Genomic DNA, 20,189 nt, shown 5'->3' on the forward strand with positions numbered 1-20,189 from the left:
GATCTGCTGATCACAGCGAAGGCAGTATGACACAGGGGGAAACAATATCTCAAGCAGACAAATACCATGCCAGAAAGTCACAGCAGTCTTCAGGAAACTTCCACTCTTTGGAAGCTCCCTTTGCTTAGAATAAATTCATTCAGGCTGTATAGTCAAAAAAGGCTTTGCTGGATGTAAAGTGATATTCTTTCAAGAATTAGGCTGTCTCGTCCACAGATAAGAACAAAGAATGATCCTGTGAGATCAGTCTTGCTGATGCTTCTTTGACTTTTCCTATGGTGAGAAATCGCAAGATGTCCTCACTACTGGCAAATTACAAAAGAGCCAGTATCTACCTGTGTATATTATGTTGTTATTAAATAACATTTTCATGGTATCTGCGAGGTGACCAGAAGAAAATAGCAGACACCAGGATAAAAGAATAATATTCCATTCATTCAGCAGGAAAAAAAAAAATCTATGAATATAATTTAATAGCAAAAGAAATCTGCTAACAAAAGTTATCTCAGCAGGAAGTGAAAATTTACTGGAGCAAGTTTCATTTCCAGTGAATCATGCCATTATGTTCAATTTCATTCTAAATGTGAAACCTGCCCTTGCTACTTGTTCTCTGCTGTGGGATCACTGTCAAAACAAAGAACAATTACAAAATGTTCCCTCACTTCAGAATTCCTGTTTGCTAAGCAGAACTGATATGCTACAGAGATCTAAGTGTGAAATCCATAAAATACTTCTAGGTATAGATGTGAGCAGGGAAATTGGATTTCTCCACTTTTTTGGTATCTAGGAAAGCCGGAACAGTAGTTGCTAGGCCTTTCTAATTATTGACATAATTCAGGCATTTCTAAAATATTTGTAGTGATTTATTAATTTAAATATGGCATCACTAGACTTGAGTGATGAATTAGTCTATTAGGCAGATTGATAATTCTTTCAGTATTAGATTTTCCTGATGATTATATTTTGTCTGAAAAATTGCTTTGCTCTAGTTCTTAGAAAGTATTTTTACTTCATAACAGGTGATGATAATTCTATTATATTTTTCTTCCCAAAAGTAACATGGCCATTTTCATCCAAATTTGTGATTATATAGTTCCGCAAAATACACACTTCCCATATTTTCTTATAAAATGTGAAGTATTGAGGAAGGCAAATATTAAAGTTTTCTTTCTTTGAAGAGGGATGAAATTTCCTATTATTGGAAGTGTTGCTGTGAATGACAAATTACACGACGAGACAGAAGGAGGATGCAAATCTTAGAGTTTTAAAAGCATCTAATAGTTACTCATTTTATATTCAGCTGTGTTTATCTAGCATTCCAGCATGCTGCTGGAATAGTGTTATCAATAAATCTATAAATAGGATGCAAAATGGCTGAGCTGTCTGTGCATGAATAAAGAGCAGCCCAGCAATAAATTACAGCATAATATATAGTTTAAATTGTAGCAAAAGGAATGCCTAGACAAATCAGTGAAACATACTGTGTCACTGAGGGTGAAAGATTCATTATGCATCAGCCTTGAGAAAGCTGGATTTCTGAAGCAAAGGGCATCTAGGACATATGATGTAATGAGAGAGCAGGGAAAGATGCATAGAAAGAACAAAAACAATCTTCTAAACAATAATGCGATACACAATTTTCAGCTACAACAACTCCTATGCAGTACTTCACTGTTCAAAAGGGGTCAGGAAGCCCACGACGAACTAATGAAGCCTCCTGTGGATCGGGGCAGCACAGGAGATTCAGTGCAGACCCTCTTTCTGAAACTGGGTCACGCACAAGGGCTTCAACATGTGTGGATGTGCCGGTGTCTGCTAAGGTCTAAGCTCTAGAGGAGCACTCTCCTCTACCCAGCCGGCTGTTTTCAGGAAACTTGGGGAAATTCAGCGCTTTGAGCAACTCCAGGCATCTGTCAAACCTGACTGAAACTGGACAGTAGATTTCAAAGTTGGTTGGCGGAAAGGACACAAACGCAGACCCGGGCCCTCACACGTACTCCAGGCCAACTGCATAAGCCTCGAGTGCACGGGGGGGAGGGGGAAAGGACACTATAAATAAGACCAAGTTGCCAACTGGTTTTCCTGCTGACAGCAGCAAAGCGGCCCGGGACAGTTAATTCCCCGTGATCCCACAGACGAGCGGCTGCGCACAGTGACCGCTCTGAGCGGGCGGCTACGGTGCCTGTGGCGGCACCGCTGGCCCCGCAGCTGCCAGCCCGCCGCGGCCCAGCGCCGCCCGTCCGTGGGCACGCCGCAGGGGCGTTAGCAGCTCCGGGCGGTGACGCGCCTGCACGTTGTCTTCTGCCTGCTCAGAAGACACCCCTGAGCTCGGCAGTGATGGGAAAGGGCTTAAAATGGGGGCCTGGGGACGGCGGGGAGGAGGTGAAGGACAGCGGCCCAGTGCCCCCCTCCCCAAGTCCGCCGCGCCTCGCCCCGGCAGGGGCCGCTGCTGCCCGAAATGGCGGCCGCGCGGCGGAAGTGGAGGGTCAGCCCTTCCCCAAGATGGCGGCGCCCAGGCGCGGCGTGCCTGAGGGGGGGATGAAGCGAGCGGGCCGGGCCCGCGGCGGCGGCGGGAAGCTGGCCCGGCTGCGGCTGGCCGTGCAGGAGTTCGTGCAGGCAGCCGGAGACCAGCTGCCGCCGCAAGGGTCGGGGAAGCAGAGCCGGCGGAGCCGCCGGGACGTGAGGAAAGAGAAGCGCCGGCTCAAGCGGAGCCGCCGCCGCGGCCTCCTCCGCCGCGAGGAGCCGGGGGAGGCCCCCGCCGCCCCGGCCAGCCCGGCTCCGGCCCCCCACCCCGCGGCTCCGGCCCCGGCCTCGGCCCTCGCTGCCGCGCAGCAGCAGCAACCGCCGCGGCGGCAGCAGAAGGCGGCGCGGCCGCCGGCCCCGGCACCCTGCGCGGCGGCCGCCGCCTCGGCGCGAAAGCGGGCGCTGCTGGAGGCCAACGCGGCGGAGGAGAAGGAGATCCGGCGGCTGGAGCGGCGCCTGGGGCTGGGCAAGCGCCGCGGGAAGGCGGCGGGGGCCGCGGCCGCCGAACTGCCGCAGAGCTTCGTGCGGGACGGGCTGGGCTACGTGCTGGGCGCCCTGGGCTCCCAGGCCACCCTGGCCGGGCTGTACGCGAGCAGCGACGAGGAGGGCGGTGAGGAGGAAGGCGAGGGGCCAGAGGAGGGCGGCAAGCGGCCGGAGGAGGAAGACGAGGCGCTCGAGGATGAGGATGAAGAACCAGGGGAGGAAGATGAGGGGCTGGAAGACGAGGAGGAGATGGAGGGCGCCTCTGACGCGTCCGAGGGAGCTGAGGTGGGAGGCCGCTGGGAGAGCGAGGGCAGCGGGAGCTCATCCCCGACTCTGGAGCGGGAGCAGGTATGGGCTTGACGTCGAGCCCGGCCCCACCATGCAGGCTGCACCTCGCGGCCTGAGCGTAAAGCGGGTCCCGCTTCACGTCTGTGTGAGAGCGGTGCGTGCGGCCACCACGGCCTAGTCACGGCCCTGCAGGGTGGCGTCGTGGGTGAAAGCGGCGCTGGGTCCGGCAGCCGCCGCTGCTGAGGGTTTCCAGGTCCCAGCGACAAGTATGACGTGCTGAGGGTTGAGTTTTCTCCTGTCAGTGTAGTAGCAGATCGTTCCTGAAAGCGGGAGGTCTGTGCCCTTGTTTGTATGTACAAGATCAGTGAATAACAGAAGAAGAAAGGAAAGCAGCACTCTCCCAAACTTAGAACTTAAGAACAGGGATGCAGCAGGATTAACCGCTTCTCCTAAGATCGTAAAGAGCTTATATTGAAATGAGCATCAGCTGCAAACTGAAGTGTTACTTCTTCCGGGTGTCCCTAGAGGTTCGGCATGTGTTACGTTTCATAGTGGTGTGTCGAAGGGAGGGAGCTAACCAGACGACTTAGCCCGCATGGGTAAAATCTTGGTCCAGCTGCAGCTGAAGCTTTCATTTCTGGAGGCATCTGTTGTCTGGCTGGGTGACATGAAGAGCTAAGATGTCAGCTTTAAGAAAAATAACTTAAATATTCATGTAAAGGGAAAAAGATTTTGCTGCCGTCAAGCTGATCATAAGTGATAACTTGTTGCATGCTTTTTCTGTATGAACTTGTTCCATTGGCATTAGTTACTGGCTGGCAGAATGCACGCTTACCTGAAAGTTTGGTATGTTAAATAGAAATGTGTGCCTATGTTCAAATACTTCAAATGCTATTCTCATCTGCTATCTTTTTGTTTGTTTGTTTTCTTGGTAAGAGTCTTAGTCACAGTGCTACGAAGTATGTCCCCCCGCAAGTGAGAAAAGCTCAGGAGGCACTAGATGACAAAAAAAGAGAAGAATTGGGAAGGCTGAAGAAAATGGTGAACGGTCTCATTAACAGGTAGTGCAGTAAGGACAAGTCATTAATCTTTCTAGTTCTATGTGGCAGTGCTCATCATTCAAAAAAAAGTGCCATGGATGTGACTTTTCTCTGTGCTAACTGATTTTAAGTTGGCAGTCATGTCTGTCATCCTTAATAATAATTATCTTTGTTGGTAGAAATTCTTCAAAGTTGGTAGTTAGAGAAGTTGCAAATGTCAAAAATTGAAGATTGGGCTGAATTCCACACACCTGTTGCCTGTGAGTGCTACGTATAATTCTCTACATGTCAGTAGGAATGTGCCCATTAAATGTTAGATCCCTGTCAGATCCCTACTATGTACCAACAAAACCATGATTTTTTTTTAATTAAATAGGATTAAAATTTTCCAGCTCTGCATCTGAGGAGGAGCTACGCTATATAGTTTAAACAACTGAAGAACAGAAAAAGTAATTACACTTCAATGTGTTTGAGTTTTAAGGTATGCCTAAAATATAACACAGAGCAAAGAAAAGGCCGATAGATTTTTATAAGTTAAGCAGCTGTAAAAGGAACACTATGTATAGTATGCAGTTTGTTCAGTCGCTTAGAATTTGCCATACCTATACCTGATCTGTTAGAAAAGCATGAAGGATTTTCATACTTAGTTTCTGTAAAGAACATGATGTACCGAAGTTAGAAATGCTAGAATAGAATCAGTTTTCATAAGGCTGCTCAGTTTGACGGTAAGCCCATTGACAGTGCTTTGCAAATACTACAGTTACTACGTTTTCACATGTAAATATTTTCTAAAGAGAACAATTAAATATTTGCTGCAGTTTTCAGGTTAGTGACAAGGAAGAATGCAAAAAGTCATCTTTTCACTCTTCTTTTTAGAGAAAATAGTGGAGCTTAAGAAAAATGGGTTGAATGAAAACTGTGGAACTGTATGGAGAGAAAAATAGTAAACTTTAGATTTTGTTTCTGACTAGGTTGAGTGAACCAAATTTGTCTTCCATCAGTGGACAGCTGGAAGAGCTCTACATGGCCAATAGTAGAAAGGACATGAATGAAACTCTAACAGATATTCTTATGAATGCTTGTGTTACTGCAGTCGCAATGCCTGCAAGATTGATGATGGAGCATGTCCTTTTGGTCAGCATTCTTCATCATACAGTAGGAATTGAGGTAATTCTTGTGGTTGGGGCTAACTTCGTTTTAAAATACATATTGTGCAGTATTTTCCTTGCTATTTTGTTCAGATTGTCTTTTTAATTTCTGCTTACCTGTTACCTAGTCAGTGATACTACATAGTGACAGGTAAGCAGAAATTAAAAGACAATTGTAGCTGTATTTGTAGCTTGTTAGCCAGGCATTCACAAGTTAAAGTAACAGACTTGTTCCCCCACACACTTTTTTTTTTCCAACAGATTTATTTTCTCCATGAATCACTGCTTGTTCATTGTTACAAAAGCATCACTTATGTCACTAAAATCATAAATACTTCTTTCTGCATCCATTTATAGTGTTGAATTTCTTTAAGCTTCAAGTTCTCTCATCTTTAATTACACTAATCCATTGCTGCTCTCTTGCATATATGAGGACATCATTCTTGAATTATGTGTATCCAAATATGGAAAGCTTTGTAGTTACAGAAATCGCTTTACATCAGTAGAGATTCTTTAAAGCCCAATCATGTATATTGTTACTGAAGTTAACTATATCTAAAAATGACTCCAGAACATCAAAAACTTCAAGAAGTATGGCAAACCTGGGGGAGTTTTTTATACTTTCAAGCCTGACAAATGATTGAGGCATTTTGCTGACTAATAAGAAGGCGAAGCTAATAGTGTCAAAGGCAAGATTTTGGCTAATTTCAATGAAACCTCTCAAGAGATTGAGGTGTTTCAGCATCGTGTTCCCATCAAGTTGTATTCTTGTTCTGCTTAACTTTAGAACTAACCTTAAGTTGAAGCTTAAAAATACCTAATAATAGATAGCTGATATCCAGACTGTCTTCTATACCAGTGACTGTTATACAGTTTTCAGGCCTGTGCTGTTTGAATACATTAGAAAGCCCCATTATTTTTTTCAGTAAAATAAACCTAGAGTATGAACTGCACAAAACTGTGATAATGTAACACAGCTGCATTTAAAATTAGTTCAGGCAATGCAGAAGTTGGGGTTCCAATAGCTCTGTTTTTATGATTGTGCAGTATGACTGTTGGATAAAGCTTAAACCTAAACTATTCAAGACTTGTAATACAAGTCAGTGGTACTATGAGGACTTTTCAGGTTTACATGAGATCAGTCAGTAAAGGTTAGCACAACAATAATGGTTGGTTGGTTTTTTTTTTCTTGTTTGTACCTTAGCAGTTGCAGGCTGATTATCTATCTACGTCTGTTTTGGTATGCTTTTTATTTTAATCTTTAGCATCAATTTTCTCTTCATAAATACAAAGATGGAGATTCCAAAATTATCCGCACTGTAAAATCAGCCTAAATCATGCTCAGCAACTGGGAAAACTTGGTATGTTGGGGGTTGTTTTACACTTCATTGATATATTTTTTTTTTCCTTGTTAAATATTTTATTCTGGAATGCTAAACTCTGATGCATTTGATTTTGGACATGCAGCTTTTAATGAATGAACGATTAGCAGTAACACTATGCTGACCTGACCGCTGGAAAGATGCTAGTGTGTGTCAGTGAAAATTGTGTATACAAGTACATTCTGATAGATGTGTGCCTTGATTTCATAACATTTACTTTTCTTGCACAGATTTTAAAAGGTAACTGAATGGCATGTATGAGGTATAATATATACTTTTGGAAAACATCACACTTGCAGCTTAGATACTACTTGTATATTTAAATACATAGCATCCATATTGGTTAAGAGGAACAACAGTATTTCTTTAAAATTAACATTGATATGGTCTCCAAAATTAGTGTTTTTCAGATGTTTTAAAAATCTTCTAATGTTTAACTGCATGTTTTTTGGTTTTTTTTCTCCCTTTTAATGGAACTATCAATAGGTTGGTGCTCACTTTTTGGAAGCTGTGGTGAAGAAATTTGATGAACTCTATAAAAGTGATGCTGAAGGGAAAGAATGTGAAAATCTGTTTGCTTTGATTGCCCATCTGTATAACTTCCACGTAGTTCATTCCCTCCTGATCTTTGATATTCTGAAGAGGCTTGTTAGCTCCTTCACAGAAAAGGATATTGAATTGATTTTGTTTCTTCTGAAAAATGTGGGCTTTTCTTTAAGAAAAGATGATCCGTTGGCTTTGAAGGAACTGATCAGTGAAGCACAGAGCAAAGCAAACACAGTGGAGAAGAAACTTCAGGATCAGACTAGGGTATGTGTTTGTGTTAAAGATTTTTCTGTTCTGAGTAGACTTTAGTAAGTGCTTGGTTAAATGTGTTAATTTACCAACAATTTTCATGCTCTAACTCTAGTTATATTCTAAGTCACCGTTAGTATCCAGTTACTGTGTTTGGTTACTTTGTTCTTTTGAGTTTTTCCTCCCTTATTTCTTAGGACACAGACACATGCTTGTAGTGGGTGTGACTGGAATTGTTGTGGGTATTATACAATGAACAGAACTTCTGTTTCATGATACTTTGTACACCTTAAAAATGATGTCTGAGGCTACTCATTTATTTATTTAGCAGATTAAGCCTTGAACTGAAGGTTGAACACAAACAAAGATAATGGGAGTTAAAGTAAACTTTATTTTCTGAGATTTAGATCACTTGAACACAAATACAATATGCATTGCCGGCTAAGCTGCTTATTCTCGCAAAATAGTAATTTCAAAGTACACTTTCTACTTTATTAAGCAAACTTCTTCAGCATATAGTCCACAGCAGCATTTCTTTTCCCAATAGATTCGCTTTATGCTAGAGACTATGTTGGCACTGAGGAATAACGACATGCGTAAGATTCCTGGTTATGATCCTGAACCAGTTGAAAAACTCCGCAAATTGCAAAGGACACTGGTAAGATCTTTCTTGGCATGTGTAGTACAGCTGTTCTTACACCATATGTTCAGAAGTAACAAAAGTAGTATATGGAGACTTGATGAGCTATGAATATCACAGTGGAATTCATTTAACAGTCTAAAATTCCTTTAGAAAAAAAAAATCACTCTTTAGATTGTTGCAGTTGGTTGGGTTTTTTTTAGATGTCTAAAACAACCCAATGTAAAATGCATGAAAGTAACTGTCTGTCCTGTTGGATTGAGAACTAATTCTCTTTCACTAGACTTGAATCTGATTCTAGACTTCATGTATTTCCAGCCTGAAAATTGCACTACTTATCAACCACATCTAGAGAATTTTAGTTTTCTGAAACTTGGTATAAGTACAGGATGTGCAGGTTGGCAATAATAGGCCAGGCAAAAATGAGCTAAGAACCTACGTCTGTAGGGTGTTTGGTTTTTTGTTTTTTTTGTTTTTTTTAAACAAATCCTAGGCTGTCTTGCTGATACTACAAAACTTATCACAGTTTTATTGTGTTATTTTATTTGATCAAAAGCTCTTTACTAGGAAAATCAATTAATCTTCAATGTTAACATAAAATTTGAATTCTAATCCAATTTTAGGATTGGAAGATGGCTACTTTTTAACTGATGAACATTTTAAATTTCAGATTTTTCTAAACATAGATTTAAGTAAATTTTTGCATTTGAGGAATTAGGTTATGTGGAAAACTTGTACATTCTTTTCAGGTTGCTACCTAAAAGAAGAGGTTGCAACACGTGAAGACCTTTATGAAGATTATTAAGTCATGCTGTTATCTTGAAATACTTGCTTTTGAAAAGGTGCTTCTAACTAAACTAACTAACTAAAAGCCTCTGGGTTTTTGATTTTGTTGTTCAAGGTTCACAGCAGCGGTTCTGGAAAAGAAACTCAGCTCCGTGTCTCCCTAGAATCTCTTCTCAATGCCGATAAGGTTGGTCGTTGGTGGATTGTAGGCTCATCCTGGAGTGGAGCACCAATGATAGTTGGTACAAACAGCAAGACTCAGCAAAAATTGCATATAGGAAAGGTAAATCCAAGCAATACTAGTTATAAGTCTCAGTGTTGTCGATAGTATTTTGAATATTCTTGATACAGGTGGATGAGCTCATTTCAGAGCCCACCAAAACAAACTTAATGGGCTCTTGTAAGATTAAGCCTTTAGATTGTAAAACCTGCTCTTATGATTTAAAAAACTGTGCGCATGTCCTTCCTGAGAGCTGTTAATACAAATATTATGATATAGTTTGGTTCTAATCCTGTAGAATTGTAAAAGTAACTTCTTACATGAAGTGAAAGAAGAGACTTGATTTACAGTGGATTGATAGCATGAAATCTTACAAGGTAGTGTTGTCTGTCAGTGAGTGGCATATATCTAAGCAGATACTAAAAGTAGTGTGGTAAGATGGCCATGATCACTTACCTTTAGAGAAGCACTTCTTAAAAATAATTGGCACAATTAAACTATATTTCCCTATTTGAAAGCAAGCCCCTGATGATTTGTATTTCTCTGCTGGATGGAAGCTCAGGACTTTTGGGCTGGTGCTTCAGTTTCCTGGAGATCTTCATCAATGGTTGTATTAGAGGTTGCACTGAAATTGCTTTCTTAAAGCAAGTGTAAATAAAATAGCATTAAAAATACACTTTTTTTCAGGTGAGTTCAAAGATAATGGAGCTTGCTCGTAAGCAGAGGATGAACACTGATATCAGAAGAGGTATTTTTTGTGTCTTGATGACAAGTGAAGACTTCCTGGATGCCTTTGAAAAGCTTCTGAAGTGAGTGCAAAATAGGACAGAGGAAGGTCCAGGGCTAAAAAGTGTTCCTTGGGTTGGAAAAACAAAATATTGTTGGTCTGGAGCAGAGCAGAATTTTTGCAGCTGCGCTTAAGAGCATTTAACTGCTAATGCAGTCAAAGGAGTGCATAGCTTGGTATTCACATGAGGATGGAGTAAAAGAGTTAAGGGAGGGGGATCAAAATCCTGATGTGAGTAAGGACTGCCTAGGGAGCAAGAAGAGGTGACTGGAGGTCAGAGGGAAGGAGTAGCCCTCATTATTGTTGCTTACATTTAGACCTGTGACTTGCAGCATCTTCCGACTTATTGAGCCTGTATGTTTTTGCAGTGGAGATGGGGATCCCAGTCCAGCATATGAAAGTTTATTGCAGGCTTAGCTCTTCATAGAGAGAGTCCCTAAGCCCCTTTTGAACATCTCTTGGTTTTGTGGCTGGATTTCTTTACTGCTGCCTCTTTCTTTGCTACTTGCCCCTTCTTGCTGCCATGTTAGGCCATTTTGTAGACCTCTGTCCATACTTGCATGACCTGGTAATGTTTTAGCACCTCCACTTCCATCCTGCAGAATTTATTAGCTTTGGATTTGCTCCAGGGTCATGTCTCATGTTGAGACTGGTTCCCCTACCATTTGACAAACAGCTCTTTAGAAGATGACGTGGTCAGGAAAGAGCTTCAAACTAAGCTATTCTGTGTGTTTGTCAGAATACTAATTGTAAGTTCCTAGTAACTGGGAGGGGAGAGATCAGGTCTGGACTCTTCTGTTCCAGCTTTGTAATTCAAGGGAGTTGTCCTATCAGGATGGCATCCAATTATTTAATTTGCTAACCGAACCAAAACAGACTTTGTAATAAAGTCAACTAATATTTGATTAAATGCCACTTCTGCAAAACACAGCTTGGATTTAAGACTGATGGAGTCATTCCAATATCTTAATATGGCCTGTTCAATAAAAAGAAATTAGCTGCTGCTGCAGTTCTTGCCAAGGCCTGGTAGTTCAATTTGCAGATTGATCCTTGACTCTCATCCTTGCTATTTAAACCAGTATACAAATCTGTATACACACAAACTTGGCAGAAGAACTGTGTCTGCAGATTACCTGCTGTGTGTTGAAAGTGGTTTTTATACAGCAAATGCAGAGAGAGGAATTCTCAAATCATCCTGCATCTGGCAGAGAATAATGGAAAGTACACAGAAGTGTCAGTTAAGGAATTGAAAATTTGATGTGAACATGCTTTCCAAAGTGTGTGGGAATTTATATTCATATGTTTGGTGTCAGCCTCTTGAAGTGCATGAGAAGTACATATATTTTAACCGTGCTTGTTCATTCTTGTGCTGCTAGGTCTCTGACAGAGTTGAGGTGTGGTTCAATGGCAATTCAAACCATTCTAAATCCAGGCAGCTATAGTTCTGCCTGTCTTTCTCCTCCTCCCAGCAAATGAAGGTGATCGGTTTGTAGCCAGAGCATCTCCCTGAAGTGGCTCAACCTCTGATTGCAGAAGTGCCAGTGTGACGGGAGGGTTGGGAGTATGTCTGGAGACACAGAGGAGCGAGTGAGACTTGATTTGCTTAAGCAGCTGAAAGTCTGTGCCTCCTTAACAAACCACAGATCCGTATAGGAGGGGGAATGAATAACTTCTTAGGTTTGGTGGAGAGGAATTTTTTTAAGCTTTTTCATAGAGTTTCAGAAATTGAGAAAGTTAACATTTCACAAAGAATTGGAACAGTTGTAGAAGTCATGGATATCCTGGTGCATGTGTAGACTCAGGATTGTGAGTGTGTGATTGTGTCTACTAAAATCACTTGAATTGACTTTAAAGGTGTCTTGGAATGTTGGTATTTTTGGTCTAAAATGATTATTTCAGGCTTTCACTGGTGATAACTAACCTACTTTAGAGGTGTTGTTCCATACTTGGGGGAAAATTTTTTAAGTGGTCAAGACATACAAGTCTGTGGTCATGTTGCATCTTGCAAATGATTTAATGGAAGAGATGGCTGCAGCTTCTTTCTCCAAGATTATTGGGCTTAGCAAATCTTTACAGCTTTATGATGGAGCTAAGCATTGAAAGACAATCCCAACTCTTCAATTCTTGATGTTTAGGAATGTCACATTTGAAAAGAGAAAGCACTACTAGGTCTGTGAACTGAAGGTAAGAACAAAATTGAATATCAAAATGCTGGTTTACTAGGTTACAGCCATCTGGCAATGTGAATATTTCCAAAATAAATAAGTTGTGGTGGAAGTGATGATGAACAAGGAAAAGGAGAATGTACCAAATTAGTGGCTGAACTGTAATTTCACAAGTCATCTATTAAATGCATATCAGATGGCTGAGAACTGGGGGGGGGAAGGTTGGGGGGGGATGTTCTTCCCCAAAAGCTTCAGTTGCCCTGTAACAAAATCAGGTAGAACTTGACTGATGGGAGAGCAAGAAAATGACAGTAATGGCCTGGCATTTAGAGTGAAGCTTTTTTTTTTCTTTTTTTTTCTTTTTTTTTCTTTTCTTTTTTTTTTCTTTTTTTTTTCTTTTTTTTTCTTTTTTTTTCTTTTTTTTTCTTTTTTTTTCTTTTTTTTTCCTTTTTTTTTCCTTTTTTTTTCTTTTTTTTTTCTTTTTTTTTTCTTTTTTTTTTCTTTTTTTTTTTGGAGAACAAAACTTGAAGTTGTTGCTGCTCATTAGCAATCAACCTAGAAATTTTCCCAGATTTTCATATTGTAAAACCTTACATTCTGGATTTTTTTTTTTTTCTGAATGACAATATTTTCTCTGTAAATCTGGTATTTATCTATGATCAAATGCAATGACAGATATCTGGAGGGGTACACAACTGACAGAGATTAGACACAAGCCTTGACAATCCGTACTCTGCAATCTGTAGATCAAGTTCCAGTGGGGTCTAATTTACTTAGAAAATACATTTGAATTTACTAATGCCAGAAGAAACTTGAGCTTGAAGCAATGAAAATAATTTTGTTTGACATTTTTCAGATTATAATATTAAGCATTTTTCATTTTAATTGGTTTTAATGCTGCCAAGCATTTGACAGCCCTGAAAACTGAATCATACTATTCACAGAACAGATGCATTGTGAATTAGTTACTGTTTCTTGCCAAAATGTCTCAGCCCTCTTTCAGACCAGTCAGCTGTTTAAGTGTGAAGGCTATGGAGTCCTTGGCCTTTATGCTGAGACCGCCAGCAGAGGTACTCATTGATACTGATTGTTTTCTTCAGGAATTTTTTCTAAGGTGGCTTGAAATCACTGACTGCATCTTAGGCTACTATCAAACAATGATGAATTTTAAGTATTATCTAACATAGACTTGAATTGTCCTAGCGATGAAAAGAATAATATCACCAATTAAATAAGAAAAATGCCTTAACATTTTTTTAATCACTAGTAAGTACCAGAGAAGTGAAAAGCCTGTTCTGCTAACGGGCTTATATTGATCCAAAGGCTGTTTTTCTTTCTTGTGACCACAGGTACAAGTGTGAGCTAACCAAAATAGCATCCTACAGTTTTTACCTCACTGTTTACCCTCTATATTGCTTTACCATGTTGCAGTGCTTGCTGCAATACTACTGCATCATTCAAAGGCTGGGGACTTTCAAGTATGGACTGACTCCATGAAAGCAGGGCCCACTCCTCTGTTTCCATTTGTGGAGAGGCACAAACATGGAGTGGGCTACGTTTCCCTCCCCAGGGGCTGATTATATTTGTGTCATTCCACTCCTGACCTTGCAGTCCTGTTTTTGCAGCCAGTCCTTCAGCAGTGGTACTACTGTAGCATTGCCACACAGGGGTGTCGGGTTAGCTGGCAGTCCTGGCGGTTTGTTTCCATTTGGTGTTTGAAGGGCTTTGTGACAAGTAGAATTAAGTGTGACTTTTTTTTTTTTCCTCTTATATTATGCTGATATGTTGACTGTAGCTCTTGCTTTGTGGCAGTTGTTTTTCCTTACTAAACTATTTTTATTCTCTTACTAAATTCTAGACTTGGACTGAAAGATCAGCAGGAGAGAGAAATTGTTCATGTTATCCTTTACTGTTGCTTACAGGAGAAGACATATAACCCCTTCTATGCGTTTTTGGCTAGCAAGTTTTGTGGATATGAAAGACGATTCCAGGTGAAGAAAGATCTGTTTATGCTTTGTTGTGGTGTCATTATTGTGGTTAGAAAGACAGTCATTAAATACCTGAGAGTAGATAAATACCTATTAAGATCTTGATCCTGACAAAAATTATGCTGGTATACCTATGCATTCAGTAAGGCACGCTCATGGTCAGATCTAAGTAGGAAACAGAGTAACTTCTGCAACAGGTTTGCTTCTTGCTGTTTTACACATTTTAAAAGAATTGAATAGTCTTATTGAACATCTCTTAATCAAGGGGGCCTTCATAAAGAATAGAAGGCAACAAGATTTTGTTGTGTTATGGCTTGTTTAAATAGTTGCTTGATTTATAGTGTTTCCTGTCTTGCCACCTAGATGACATTTCAGTTTAGTATTTGGGACAAAATCCGAGACTTGGGAAACCTGTCAACTACTGCTATCTCCAACTTGGTTTCACTGTTAGTTCACCTGTTAAGGACAAAATCATTGCCACTTTCAGTTCTCAAGGTTGGTGTGTTTCTTCTCAAAATATTTCTGTGCTCTCCTTGCATTTGCTAGTTATGTGGAAAATGTATGTTCTCTGTTACTTAGCTAGTAATTTAGCTGTTTATGCTCATAAGCTAAGATGAAAGCTGTCCTAAAATTACCAACTTAATAAGCAAGCGTTTTAATGTTCCCATTGATCACAATAATGTTCCCCAGTAATCTGCAGAAAAAGGGAAGCTGGAGTGACCCAAGCATATAGAGATCCTGGAGAATATGGTACAGAAGCATCCTTTTATAAAAATATTGGAGATAACTTCAGTCTAGTAAGGCCTCAGTAGCTCTGACTTGCCACTCTCTGTGCTAGTTCCCAGGTGGCTCCTGCACAAAAACTGGGGGGCTTTTGTGTCACACTATCACATGTTCCCTGATCAGGGAGGACGGTTCTGCTGCAGTGGCAAACCCGGAGACCCAGCTTGGGCTTGGTGTTGCTCCCAAACCAGTGAAGCGCCTCAGAGCAGTACAAAAGATGGTACAGAGTTACAAGCAGTTCTGCTGGTGCTGATGTGGGTGGGATTTGGGTTTGACCATGGCTATTGCTGAAGGCAATGTTAATGAAGCCCTGCTAGACCTACAGGGGTTTTAATGGTTTGACTACCCTATACCATTCTATATGTAGAGTTGTACGAGTGGTGGGTTTTTGCTTTTTACAGCGTCCAGATTTGGAACCAGGACCCCCTACATTAGCAAGCTTCATCAGTGGATTTCATGCTATGCTCTTTAGCCAATGTTGATTTTATAGAACAGACAGAAATCTACTGAGCACTTGGATTTCAGAATGAGGAGTGCATAAATTTATTTCAAAAGAGTCATTGAAATGTATTAAGCAGGCAGTATTCTACGTTGTCCTCAAAAATTCTGAAGTATTTGTCTTGCTGGAAAAACATATCCCAGTATTCTGGTACTAGTGGACAGGTTATTCTGTAGAAACTTCACTGCTTCCTTATTGTTTGGCTTTGGGGGGCAATGTTCTTGCCTTACTGTTCTGTGCTGAACTTCAGACGCAGTATATATGGGAGGCCAGCCGATATGCTAAAAGCTGTTTATTTTAAAGAGAGTTTGGTTGTTTGAAATACTCGAATTTGTTAATCTAATTCTCTCTCTATTGTTAACTAGGTAATTGAATTCAGTGAACTGGATAAACCCAATGTCCGTTTCTTGCGACAAGTATTAAGCATGCTGTTAATCAAAACAGATGCTGAAGATCTTAGTGACATTTTTGGGAGGTAAGTGATCATAGACATCTCCAGGGAATGCTTGGTGAGTAGTGATTAAACAGTAAGAGGTTTTCCTATTTTATTTGGAAGTACACAATGCCTTCTCCAAATACCAGCTGTCCATTCCTTAAAGTAAGGGGTGGGGGGGAATATATAGTTTATGTGTCAATATAGAATCTGGTATAAATACAACTGTGTAAAATTTGACACACAATAGTTTAGGCTTTCACATACTCAATGTATCACTTTGGTCATTGGATTCTCATGAATAGAGCTCTGTATTTACCTGCTTTCCTTATTGCTTTACCATCTGTGTGTAGTGGGATTCAGTCTCACAGCAGTCTTTGTGGCTCACAGATTTCTTTAGTGTAGGGAGGAAAATAAAGAAATTCTAATGAGGAAAAGATTAGGGTTTTTTCAGATATTGTTCAGATATTTCTTTCTGTATATGGGACAGGTATCCTTTGTTTAAATCTTTCTCCAAAGTGATCAAAGGAAATAATTCTACTGAAGAGGCTAAAATGTAGCTCTTACTCCTCCTTTTCTTTTTCTTTTTTTTTTTTTAACCCACTACAAGCAACAAAGATATCAATAAATATCCTCAAGTTCTGTGAAGTTTTTTTTTTATGGTGCTTTAGACTCATCCCTAGTACAGTTTGCAAGAATATAGGTCACAGGAAACCCAGTGTTCTCACATGTACTCTATTTGTTGTGGAAACAGCCTTAATTTGTAACTCAATCCAGGAAGAAAGTTAGGATTTTTTTGTTGTTGTTTGGGTGGGTTGTTTGTTTTTCAGGTGGTTGACCTTTTATCACTGCATAAACACTTAGTGTGCAAGCTGTAACAGTGGTTTCTACTCTCGGGAAACAGTTCAGCCAAAATAACTTTTTACTAGTCATCACAGATAAACTGGGGGGGGCTAGCTGATAAGCTGGAGGATGCAGCTACTCTTCAGTTGTGCTGTGACAAGCTGGAGGTGTGGGGCAACAGGAATGGTAAAGTGGAGCAGAGAGGAATGCGAAGTGCTGCACCTGGGGCAGAGTAACCTCCTGCAGCAGTCCAGCCTGGGGACTGACTAGCTGGGAACAGGGCTGCAGAAAAGGATCTGGAGGACAAGAAGTTGAGCACGAGGCAGCAGCACCCACTTGCAGTGGTGAAAGCCAATTGTCTACTGGGCTGCATTAGCAAAAGTATCGTTCCCCTCTGCTTGGCACTTACAGGTCTGCACCTTGAGTACTGTGCCTGGGGTCAGGTTCTCCCAGTGCTAGAGAGAGAGCCTGACAAACTGGAGAGAGTCCAGAGGAGGACAGCTGAAATGGTTGGGGGGCTGGAGCACATAACGTACAAGGTGCAGCTGAGGAACTTGGGGTTTTAGCCTGGAGAAGAGAAGGTGAAGACTGAGAGGGCAGTCTTTACCTTACCTAGAGGAGGGTTATAAAGACAACGGAAGCAGACTCTGCTCAGAGGTGTGCAGTGAAAGGAAAAACGGCAGTGATCACAGATTGCCTCAGGGAAGTGCTGACTGGACAGAAGTAAAAAACTGCTCATAGAGTGGTTGTGCAAAGGAGTGGGTTACCCAGAGGCTGGGGAATCTTCATCCTTGGAGATGCATGGGACTGGAGTGGGTAAGGCTGTAAGCAGCCTGACCACACCTGGACGCTAGCCCTGCTGTGATAGGAGTTAGGACAAGGTGGCCTGCAGAGGTCTGCTCTGACAAAACTATTCTGCGATTCCGTGATTTTGTTATATTAGACTTGCAGTGTCATGTTAGAAAAGTGATGTCGTTTCAACCGTTATGCTGAAACACAAGGAAGTTTGACCAGGGTGTTTGCCTCAGATTTGGCTGTGATGTAGTTGTTTGCATAAAGCAATTCAAATACTCTAGTATTCCATTTTATTGCTGAGGACCAATTGCTTGTTGAGTGTGTTGGGCTGTTTGCCAAACCAATGTAGACTTACTGTTAATTTGAAAGCCTCTTCAGAAAAGCTCCTTTTATAGCTTGCTTTTTTTTCCCCCTACAGCTCTATTTGAAGAAGAACCATTTAAAAAATTTAACTTGGCAATAGAAGACTAATACTATTTCTCGTCTATATCTTTACAGGATATCCGAGAACCCCAAATTGGGAATGCTACGGGAAGGTTTGAAGCTTTTCCTTACCCACTTCTTACTGAAAAATGTACAAGCCCACAGAAGTGGTGAAGAAGCTAGCTTGTTAAAAGAAAGAGTTGAACTGGCAAGCAAAGCTTTGCAATCAAAAGAATCCAGATTTAAACTGTAATTCTGTTCTTCAAATAAAACACTTATGGGAAAAGCTAGATCTGCATGAAGATACAAAGCTTTACATTAGCCTTTCAGACCCAAATGATTGAGAACAAGGGGAACGGTATTGCTGTAAAGGATCCAAAGTTTTGATGTAAACAGTTGATTTGCTCTACATGCTAGTTATAAGTTTGAATGCGATACAGGGCCTTTCTGAAGAAAGGGGAAAATGTATTTTTTGTAATGTGCCTTTTCAGTACCTGTACTTCATGTTGAGTGTTAACATCCAGAGAAGAGGCTGATTTTCTCTTCAGCTGTACTCCCAGTCAGCAGTAGTGTTCAGCATTGGATATGCTAACCATTTCTTTTAAAGTAATGTTTTTTTAAACATACAGCAGTCGGTATTCTACACTTTTAACCAGAGCTTTTAATAACTGATCATTGTACTTTGAAAAAACAGGCCACTAGATGGCATAGCTACTGGTGAGTCAGTTTTGGAAGAAATTAACTTTTTTTTAAAAAAAAAAAAAGTGTTGAATCTATCAGCTAATTCTGAGAATTGTTTGCATGACTGTGGGTCAGGAGGAGATCTTCAGCTGTATTCAAAGTTAGAATAAAAAGACCTGAAGATCTGACTTTGCCCAATTATATTGGGTTTAAAGATCACAGCATAGCTTTATGCTATTTTAACCTGCTTTTCTCAGCTTTAAAGTTGGAGTTATCAGTCTTACTGCTTGTGATAATCAGATTTTACTGGACATAAAGAATAATATCAGTCTTTTGATGAGAAAATATCTTCTCTTGCTTTCACTTTCCACTCAAGTGTTATACAAAATGTACATTTTTTTTTAAACAATATCGAGTGGTCCGTTTCTTTTGTTGCCGGGGGGGGGGGGGGGGTTGCTGTTTGAGTTATCTTTATTCTAGTGGTTAGTCAGGAAGGGAATGACTTTAAATGGCAGGGAGAATACATAGTTTTCAGTTTGCAGTATGTTGTGCATCTACATAACCTGTCTGCGCTAAAGCTGCTAGGCCTATTTCTGTAAGCAGGCTTGTTCTCTGTTCAAGAGTCCAGTCACTGCTGGTGCCTCCCAGTTGCATTTGATACCAGCTGATCTATTCTGCTCCTTTGGATTTGTCCCTCCTGGGAGAATTTGCTCCCAGGAGGCATCCACCAGAAATATTTCGGTTCTGCAGCAAAAGAGCTGGTCGAGACTTTGAGTCAGAAAGATGAATTTGGAATAGTTTTGCTTACTCTGTTGAACAAGTAGCATTTTAGGAAGGGAAGTGTTCCCCCAACAGCCTGGGAGCTGTTTCTCTGGCCTTTCTTCCTGTGGCGAGGGCAAGTTGTAGGGATTGACGTGTCCTGCCCTCAGTGAGACCCACTTCCAAAATGCAAGGTAACCACTAACCTAGAAGAGATTACTAACAAAAGAACAGAGCAAGATGCTTTCTTTAGCTGGCTTCAGACCAGTGGTAGTTTTTAGGTGTACAACAAAATGGCTATTTCCCCTCAGTTGGATCTTGCATGCACCAGACAGAAGAGGAGAAAATTTTATTAAAAGCATTTCTAAAAAAACATACCAGTTAATAGAGCAGTATGGGCAGCAGAAGCGCCGACACTGTTTCATCTGGAATGTCTCTCTGTGATACATAAGTCACAGCTTTGAGTGAATACGAACAGTTCCTCAACAACTGTGCCAAACCTCATATTTTAGTTTTTGAAGCTGAACTTGGGTGAAGAAAATCTGTGCAAGTCCCTAGAGACTGTGGCTGCAGTGGAATGCATGGGACCTAGGTAAGTAAAAATCACTCCCACTAGACCGCAGCAACCACCTAATTAATTACATTTTTTTGCAGGGATTGATGGAGCCCCAGCGCTTCAACGTGTTTGTGGTTTAATAACACGTAAATGGAAACACATTGCTCCAGCT

General features: G+C 41.0%; 1 protein-coding gene across 2 annotated transcripts; it reads left to right on the forward strand.

The window, feature by feature from the left end:
- The first annotated feature begins 2,452 nt into the window (after positions 1–2,452).
- NOM1 (nucleolar protein with MIF4G domain 1) lies at positions 2,453–19,108 on the forward strand. 2 transcript variants are annotated; one of them, XM_064505748.1, is made up of 11 exons: positions 2,454–3,354; positions 4,231–4,355; positions 5,306–5,501; positions 7,351–7,674; positions 8,207–8,317; positions 9,201–9,368; positions 9,993–10,114; positions 14,116–14,248; positions 14,609–14,740; positions 15,893–16,002; positions 18,097–19,108. In XM_064505748.1, exons 1-11 carry the CDS (start codon positions 2,503–2,505, stop codon positions 18,272–18,274), a joined length of 2,451 nt encoding a protein of 816 aa, XP_064361818.1. In that variant the 5' UTR covers positions 2,454–2,502; the 3' UTR covers positions 18,275–19,108. The 2 variants fall into 2 exon arrangements, with proteins under 2 accessions (XP_064361819.1, XP_064361818.1); XM_064505749.1 differs by lacking the exons at positions 15,893–16,002; positions 18,097–19,108 and having other exon boundaries at positions 2,453–3,354; positions 14,180–14,248; positions 14,609–14,742.
- Positions 19,109–20,189: the final 1,081 nt, after the last annotated feature.

This window comes from Dromaius novaehollandiae, chromosome 2 (genome assembly GCF_036370855.1).
Source record: "Dromaius novaehollandiae isolate bDroNov1 chromosome 2, bDroNov1.hap1, whole genome shotgun sequence".
Classification (NCBI taxonomy): Eukaryota; Metazoa; Chordata; class Aves; order Casuariiformes; family Dromaiidae; genus Dromaius; species Dromaius novaehollandiae.

Bases quoted from the DNA above. Each gene is read 5' to 3' on its own strand.
- NOM1 (XM_064505748.1), top strand. From the start codon at position 2,503: ATGGCGGCGCCCAGGCGCGGCGTGCCTGAGGGGGGGATGAAGCGAGCG. The intron at 7,675-8,206 runs GTATGTGTTTGT...TTTTCCCAATAG, and splicing joins AACTTCAGGATCAGACTAGG to ATTCGCTTTATGCTAGAGAC. The intron at 16,003-18,096 runs GTAAGTGATCAT...ATATCTTTACAG, and splicing joins CTTAGTGACATTTTTGGGAG to GATATCCGAGAACCCCAAAT.